Raw genomic sequence first — 9,047 nt, 5'->3', positions numbered from 1 at the left:
GTTAAAACGTGATTTCATGGTGTATTGTAGTGTTAATTTTAAGCTTGTGAAAATAAAAATGTCATTAATCTAATGAAAGTCTGAAATCATATTACTATCGTACAAGTTATCTAGTATTTTGGAATATTTCTCATAAATAAATAGTAAATCACAAATTAATTCAAACCTCATTTTCTTCTTACCTACACATTTTTCTACAATTATATGAAAAGACATCTACAACAAAGTAACTACATCCTATATATTTGGCACACGACATAAGAAGAAACCATGGTAATATTATATAAATCCTCTCATTCCAAAGCTAGTATTAAGACAAAACTACTAACGAGTACTAAAGCCGGATTCGAAGACAACTCTAATGCTAACTTATCACAACCCAAAGTTAGCTTTAACTTGTACGTATCACACGTTTGATTCTGTTAATATATATATATATATATATATATATATATATATATATATATATATATGTATGTATGTTGCTTTCAATGTAATGTCGCTTACCATCGTCAACAAAATATACTATTCCGATTTATTTCGTCTTTCCTGTTTCAGTCACACGCCAAGCCTTAGAGCTGATTCAACATCCAATCTCCAAGCAAACCCACCTGATCTTATCCTCCATACATCACACGGCACCGTCATCTTCCTCCACGTGGACGGCTCGTACCTAACCCTAACCCTGCACGTCACCGCACCGTATAACTCCACCATGCATGCTATCTCCTCCATAAGGTTCGTGGCCACCACCAGCCACACCTTGATAGCATCCACATTAGGAGCTCCCATCATCCCCCTGTAAGCCCGGTTTACCCAACAAACCCGGTTTGACCCGTCCGAAACTAACCACGGACACGTGTCAACCTCCAACATCTTCATCACTCTCTCCTCTCCTTGATCCATACGACCTAGCTGCTCAAGGATGTGATACCCTCCCAAGTCATTACACGTGTCACTCACACACTCCACCGTCAACCAAGACTCCACCACCTTCCGATCTAAAGATGACGACAGCCCTATGATAGAACCATACAATCTCTTCTTCGGATCCATATAACTCGGATCCGAACAATACTCACCAGCTTCATCTCCATTGTTTCCTAGATCTCTATCCTTCTCCGGCAGCAACTGAAGTGTGACCATATCGCTTCTATTATCATCAGCATCTATCTCTTTATGTAGATCGGTCTTTTGGTTCCCACCATCGCGACCATTCTTTTTTCCAAGTATCCTAGAGTTATTATTATTACCACAACTACTTTTTTTATCCCGAACCCTAACATACTTCCGTTTCGATCTCCTGTTCCTTCCAAGGAATCTGCTACTCTTCGAATCATCGGAAGATTCACCCACAACTGGTTTTGGCGCGATCGGTCGGAATTGTTGCATTATCTTGCTTATTACAGTCTTGTCCTCATCCGTAGCACCATCGCAAACAGAAGCTTGCCGTTGCGTTCCGTAGTTATCATTCATGACTTGAGTCTGCCTCAATCTCACTATCTCTCTCGTAGAGTTAAAAATTTGTAGGTGTTCTCAAATGGTGTTTTGATATAAGAAAATGCTCTCAATATTGTTGAAAAGAATAAGGAGAGAAAAAAAAAAAAGAAATAGTTGGAGAGATAGAAGAGGAAAGTTAGTACATAAACACGTGGCTAGGGCAAGCGTTTAGCACATTTTAGAATAAAGATTTGATGATTGGTTCCATATTTATGCAATGGGTCCCCAATTCTACGACTTTTTTTCAAGTTTTCAAAACATATTTACGTTGATACAAATCTTCATAAGAGCATGTACAATGGTAAATTTTGGGGTGTGGATCCTAAAAATAAAAAAATTTGAATTGCTTGATTTTGAGATCCAATTTTAGATATTTGTTTGTCTAATTAATATGCCTTATTTAAGACATTTTTGTTGAGTTTAGACATCCATTTTAGTCACCCATTTGTTTAAAAAATCAAATTAATTTTTTTTAGACAGCCATTCAAAATATTACCATTGAACATACTCTAAGTACTAATGTAATATAAGAGAACATATTATTAAATAACAGTCTTTTATCGAATTAAATGGAAAAATCATTCACATTTTAAAATGTGAAAGATAATGATGAGTAATATTAAAGTATTAGATTTACTGTGAACCGAATTATATATCACGTACTTTAATTTTTTTTTTTAAACATATCATATATATACTCTCGATATATAAAATACTAAAATAATGTAAATGAACATTGGTTTATTATAAAACAAATAATTTATGATTACGGGTTCTTACCATGTATAAATACAGTATCATGTACTTCAACTTGTGTAGCTTATAATTTAATTGACTAATGCTAAATTGTGATCAGAGTGTTTCCTGTACTTTAGGTCTTCGTCTATTTAAGTTGTTCTCCTTTAGTGAAATGGATACCAAACAAAAAAAAGTCTGTTGAGAACAATGGTTCATGACTTACAGATTTTTTTTTTTTTTTTCCAATTCTGGTTGGAAATTATATCAATAAGTAAGTACTAAAATGTAAAAGCCCTTATAAGTTGTTTATAGTAATTGTAAACTAGCTATCATCAATTTTGGTTGGTATAAAGGACTCAATCTTTTCAGTTTAAAACTCTTCAAGGGCTTATATTCAATAATTACACTTAAATACAATAATACACAATCTAAGTTTTTGTGTATATACTGTATATATGATCATAACTTAAGTATATATATGAGTGCATCGTACATCGGGACATGCAACCACGATTCGTTGGCTGTGTACATATATATATATGCTATCTGTGTAATACGTATGTATACACACACGTGTTCAGGATTATATCGAGCCAAACAAGGACACACACAAATAAAATAAAGTATAAAGCAAACGAATAGTAGTAATAATATTGTTTTGAAATTCAAAAAGGCACGACAAGATATATAGATATAAGCGTATCTATCGTGATGGGGAGAGATGGATTAGAGAGATTTTGGTCCAAATCAGATGTGCTGGACCAATCAGTCTCAACCATCTATTCCATTTCCACCACTACCTCTAAAAAAAAAAAAATCCACGTGGACTTTCTCCTCACCAATAGCGTCGCTCTTCGTTTTTTCCCCATCACACATTGTTTATTTTATAGGACCATCTTCTCATATAAATCTTGAAATATAAAGAAGAATATTTTGAAGAAAAAAAAAAAAGACAGAGAGATGCTATCAAATCAGAAGAAAAAAAAGAGAGATAGTGTGAGTGAGATGCTAATTGGGGTTTATATATTTCTTACATGCATTACAACAGTTTTAAACAGTCGAAAGTTTCAGATGTTGCATAACAAAAGTGATAAAGCTCATTTTTGAGGAGACTCACTGTAGGTCGACAGAATTTAAATTTCACTATAATATCACTATCATGTTTGTTACTATATAAATTCCAGTGATATACATATGAAACAAAAGAGTAAGCAAACATTTTTTGATTATTGCTTTTATAATGAATATAAATCGCAATAATGTAATTAGTCTACTGATCTAACACACTTTGAAGAATATACACTAACTCGACTCGATCGTGTTCTCTATATAACTCTACATGAAGATTTGAGAAACTTGGATTTGCTTTCTTCTTTCAATAGTATTCCAAAAGCTAGAATGCAGAAGACATGCAAGTACATCAACAGCATTAAAAATACATATAATGTTTCACTTATCGTGATAACTACTGTGTTTAGGGGTATTCGTACGTAATTCTTTTATGGGTTAATATTGTGTTTTTTTTTTATAAAGACTTTATAAAATAGCTCATTCGAGAAAAACAGACACGTGATATGCTCCTATTCGTTTTTCTCGTCAACCAAAAATTCTATCACTATTCACTACTGTTTACATATAAAGAAAAATCCAACAAATAACGTGACACCAACGTTACGGGTTAGATTCATCTCATACCAACACACATGAACGGCCACGATCGATAAAAACTGAGTGAGACCGAACCAAACCAAAACACTTCTCCCATCCCAGGTATGGCTTATTGGCATGGCGTCACTAGCTAATTCGACCAAACAAGACAATTAAACAGAAAGGGCAAAAACAAAAGAACAAAACACAAAACGTGAAAGCTGATTGGTTAATGTCTTTCTCTGATGAGACGCCACGTGTAAACAATATAATCTTTTTCTTTCACTGTGCGTATTTGAGTGTTGTTCCATAACCACTTTATTTATTCCCCTTCCCCGGCCCTCCTTCGATAGATCTTTTTGGGAGTTTTATAAATTATTTTGCTATTTTTTTCTTATAACTTTTTGCTTAGCCAATGACATGACTCCATATGTTGGGATTCAAAAGCCCACAGAAGATTTTTTAGATGTGATGTAATCATCATTATTGGCTACTGCAGAATTGGGTCTATCTAACATGCGCATATAGCATATCGACACTTCTATATAATAAAGCCATAAATATATACACCTAGCTAGTCTCATTCTCTCCATGAGCTACATTCACATATATATATATAACCCCAAAAACTATAAGAAGAGATTGTCCAATTCTATAGAGTAATAGAGACTAATTATAAGTACATATGTCGGTAAAGAAATCTCGAGGATCTTAAAACCACACACATCGGATTCTTCTCTCTATATACACTTACACTTACTCATATTACTAAGTACGTATAAGTATTTTGTAGGTTGGTTGCATAAATCCATATATAGTTTCAGTACGTTTTCTTAATCTAATTTTCACCAAATATACATACAAACATGTGTATGTTGGTGCATGAATGCATAATAGTGTCCCAGTACAGCTCATTTATCTCTCAACAATAAACCACATTTATATTCAATATAGATTAAGGTGGTCACTCTTTTTGAAATGCCAAAAATAATAGTTTTTATTTGTTACAATTTATGATGCTGGGTGAAATTACAGGTGATATTTCTTAGAAACATGCAAAATTTATATATATATATATATATATGGACGACTATGGTATTCCCAAATGAATACAAAAGCTAATTAAGCAATGACATCTTTTTTATTGATCTTTGCCAATCAATATTTGACATTATGGCAATTTCAAATCTATATATAAGGTTCTCTCACACACAAATTTATTCTGTAAGACTTGATTCTCAAGACTTCCCCCACATATATATTAGCATTAAACACGTTTCTCTTTTGTATTACTTACTTCCCAATACGCAAAGTTGGAAAGAGTGATTAGGGTGTGAGATTAGTATTATACACCTTAACCACAACTTGATCTTAATTAACCTTACCCATCTCTACCTCAGAGCCAAAGAGTTAAAGCTGCACTTGTATCCAACCTCCATGCAAACCCACCAAACTCCATCTTCCACACATCACACGGCACCGTTTTAGTGTACTTGGTCTCTCGCCACGTGTATTCCAGTCTTACCTTACACGTAAAAGTTCGGTAGTCATAAAACGTCGCCGTTGGGTCAACCACCAACCACACAATCACCTCTCTCCCGAACCCGCCGTCTCCGGTTACTATCCTCCGGTAAGCCTCGTTAACCATCACCACACGGTTCGAACCATCCGATATGAAACCAGGACACGTGTCTTTATGTAAAACATCCGTGATCTCTTCGTCCGTTAACCCTACCGCATGGGATACCGAGCCACCGTTAAGAGACTCCACTGTCACCCACGTCTCTACCGGAACCCGTTGCAACACGTCATCACCGCCGTTAAACTTGAGCCACGTGTCCGTTTCAGTTATTTCATCTCCGACCATTGTCTCCACCGTTGGATCGAGGTTATTATTATGATCCAAACTCAACGGTGTAGATCTTTCCGGCAAGAGCTGTAGCGTGACGATATCTTCCCGACCAATCTCCGGATCTGTCGAGCTAGATCTGAAGCCGTTGATCTTTGAACGACACGTGGCTTTATTATTCTTGGAAACCCTAACGTACTTCCTCTTCGTCCTTCTCATGGTACTCGTGTCTCCGACGAATGGTTGACCAGTAGTCGTCGGCTTTGGAGCGATCGGACGGTACTTGAGCATGAGAGTATTAACAGATGAGGTCTTATCTTGCGCCTTGCCTGCGCATCTTAGCGTCCGCCATAACTCATGATCTTGATCCATCTCTCTGATCTCTCTCTTCTCTTTCCTCTATCTCTCGTCAGTATACACACACTCTCTCTCTCTCTCTCTCTCTCTCTTTTCTATTTCTCTATATTCTTTCTGTGTCTCTCCGGTGGCCGAAGAGATTAACATTTGGGAATAGGAGAACGCCACGTGTTTAGGGCAAAAACATATGCGAGAGACCGTACTTGAATCAGTGGATGGTTTATGTGCGTCTCATTTATGTCATCGTTACACTAATTTATGTCTCTTTGCTTCTTTTGTTTTGTTTGAACTTTTATTTTCCGATATAACGAGAGATTTTTTATTTTATTTTTTAAATATTCGTTGTTTTTTTTTGCGATCTACATCTAATTCCTACGTTTCTAACCAATTACTCGTGACTAATTTTTTAAACCTAGGATCTGCTCTTCGTCCATTTTATCATAATTATTAAATAAAGCTTCATTTACCAGTAAAATAATGTCAATTAGATCGGGGTCATTGTAGTTGGTTTGTTTTATTGCGGATATTAATTCTATGAAAATATTATTATACAAGCTTACTGGTCATATGCGGGCGCAGAAGTTTGAAAAATATAATATTTGTGTTCAATATATACACTTATTCTTCGACCCATAATTTTTATTGATAATTAGTTACAACTTACAACCATATCATCTCTTCATCTTGTAAATGTATTAATATATGAATATACGTGTGCGTTTGGTTCATGAGTTCATCTACATGCGTGAGTGATCAAATCCAATAAAGAAGCCAGAAAAAAACATGTAAACGTTGTATATTTGTGACAACCATATTTGATGATTACTTGATGCATGACTAATGACTGCATAAAATTAAATCAGTATAGAGAAGTTTTAAAAGAAGGTTAAATAATTCTTCTATCATAAATGAACGAAGAACTATTGAATAATTTGTTTCGTCACTATAATATATTTTATTATCTATGTGTTTTTTAAAAACTAATTTAAGGTAGAAATTTAAAGGTTGCATAATTTGCTTTCACGTGATGTATTAAGTTAATACTAGTTACATTTCGAAACAAAAATCGTACTAAGTTATGGTGTTCAATGCAGCTTTTATCATGCGGTTTTGGTTCTTAATTATTTTTGTTTGTTCTATATTATAAACTGTACGGACACTAAGATGGCTCGGTTTTGTATGATAGTAGTTCCAGCTATAAATGGCATGGTAGAGTACTTATATAGTATAAAATATGACTGTAAAAATCTTCTGAGATATCTCGGGCTCGAATCCTATAAAATGGGTGTTGAGATTCGAGATTATATCGTATTAACAAAAAATAAAGAAATATGTATGGTCGACACCAATTTAAAAAGCATGTATCTATCTATATGACATGCATGTATCTATCTATATTAACATGCATGTATCTCTCCACATAGGTCGATATGATAATCTAATTGGATGGTTATCCAAAGCAAAGCACCCAATAATTCTGGGAACTGCGATGTGCGATTTGATTGGCTATTTGCTCTTTCTATTATTGTTTATGAAATTTTGTAAATACTATATGATAAAATTAGGTGTATGGGTCCCGTGATCAGGCTAAAACAGCATCTGGTGTTTTTATTTTTTTAACCTCATTTTCAAGAATACTCTTATATAATATATGGTCCTTCACTCACCTCCCAACCAATCAAATTGTATGAAGTGTCCTCCATTTTCAAAATTGATAAAGCTGGCATGTCAGTGCATATTTGGAAATTTATTATATATGCGTATAGTATATATCTCTATCTGTTAAAATTATGCATGTGTCTATATTGTGTCTCTATTTATGGGAAGTGTTAAAAGCAATGACCCATAAGGTCTTCTCATTGTTCGGTGGTCGGACCTATGCATTCCTGGTTCTAGGGGTGTGCCCTCGTTCAGATTTGGTTTTTAAAAATTAACTGAACTACAGCTAAAGTAAAATGGGATCGACGATTTGTGTGTGTGTCATTAAGGTGTTGTAGTTGAACTCGATTTAATTTTAGCGTCGGTTCATTTGTGTCTTATACTTTCTATATATTGTTCAAGATTTTGCTTTCTAAATTTGTTTTGGTTCATTTGGCATCATGATGTCCTAAATCTAAAATCCAAAATTAGAGATATTAAAGATTTATAATTGTTTTATTTGCTTTGATAAAGAACAGTTTAATAACAATAAACCTATTATATGTATTCATCATCTTTACGAAAAACAAACACCATGTAAAGCAAGTAAATATTTTTTTTGGGGTTGAAAGAAGGTGAAAAGGGGAAAGAAAACTAGAGCATGTAGTATCCATTTACTAGACATGTATATAAAACCAATCTAATTGAGTTCAAATTCCTTTCAATCCTATTATATACAACTACAATGACTTAATGTAGAGCATATAGTTATGCATTCCCTTCATACGTACTTGCAATAAAGCATCATTATATGTATTATCTAGCCTATTAGACTAGATATTAGCGTAGCTTTTTGAAAAAGTTGAATTAATGGTCCTTGGATATAAAGTTATGAGCTAGAAAGGAATTTGATAACATTCAAAACCATCTCGTATTCATCTCACATGTAAAACACGTAAACATTACCTACAACACTTAACAACAAGATCCAATTTTATGTACTATCTATACTATTAATTGGGAAGGACAACTTGAAGCCAAACACCCCCTAATTGAAAAAAAAATTTCATGAAATATATTCCAATTGCCAAACAGAATTATTGAAAGCAAAAAAAATAAAAATAAACAACAATCTATATTTATGGAAATCATAATAATCTTTTACCATAAAAAGTGGACAATTAAATTCAAAATTAAATATATGTAAACATGTCTATTTTGAATATACATAAACATATTTAATATTAATTTATATTTTAATATAATTTCGAAATTAATAGTATAGATATAGAATGAAATCTAATAAAACAAAATCATC

General features: G+C 33.7%; 2 protein-coding genes across 2 annotated transcripts; both read right to left on the bottom strand.

Annotated features, from left to right (window-relative positions):
* Positions 1 to 558: 558 nt before the first annotated feature.
* On the bottom strand, positions 559 to 1,476 carry LOC17877452. Its single transcript, XM_006286042.1, has one exon. It carries the CDS (start codon positions 1,474 to 1,476, stop codon positions 559 to 561), a length of 918 nt encoding a protein of 305 aa, XP_006286104.1.
* A 3,689-nt stretch (positions 1,477 to 5,165) lies between these two features.
* LOC17878126 lies at positions 5,166 to 6,109 on the bottom strand. The gene has a single exon (XM_006284241.2). It carries the CDS (start codon positions 6,104 to 6,106, stop codon positions 5,282 to 5,284), a length of 825 nt encoding a protein of 274 aa, XP_006284303.1. The 5' UTR covers positions 6,107 to 6,109; the 3' UTR covers positions 5,166 to 5,281.
* Between the last annotated feature and the right edge of the window lie 2,938 nt (positions 6,110 to 9,047).

The sequence above is a fragment of the Capsella rubella genome, unplaced genomic scaffold (assembly GCF_000375325.1).
Source record: "Capsella rubella cultivar Monte Gargano unplaced genomic scaffold, Caprub1_0 scaffold_7, whole genome shotgun sequence".
NCBI lineage: Eukaryota > Viridiplantae > Streptophyta > Magnoliopsida > Brassicales > Brassicaceae > Capsella > Capsella rubella.
The sequence above is the reverse complement of the archived record's forward strand: the minus strand, read 5'-3'. Positions and strand labels throughout refer to the sequence as shown.

What these genes read in the sequence shown, in the direction of transcription:
- LOC17877452 (XM_006286042.1), bottom strand. Translation starts at nt 1,476, where the DNA reads ATGAATGATAACTACGGAACGCAACGGCAAGCTTCTGTTTGCGATGGT.
- LOC17878126 (XM_006284241.2), bottom strand. Translation starts at nt 6,106, where the DNA reads ATGGATCAAGATCATGAGTTATGGCGGACGCTAAGATGCGCAGGCAAG.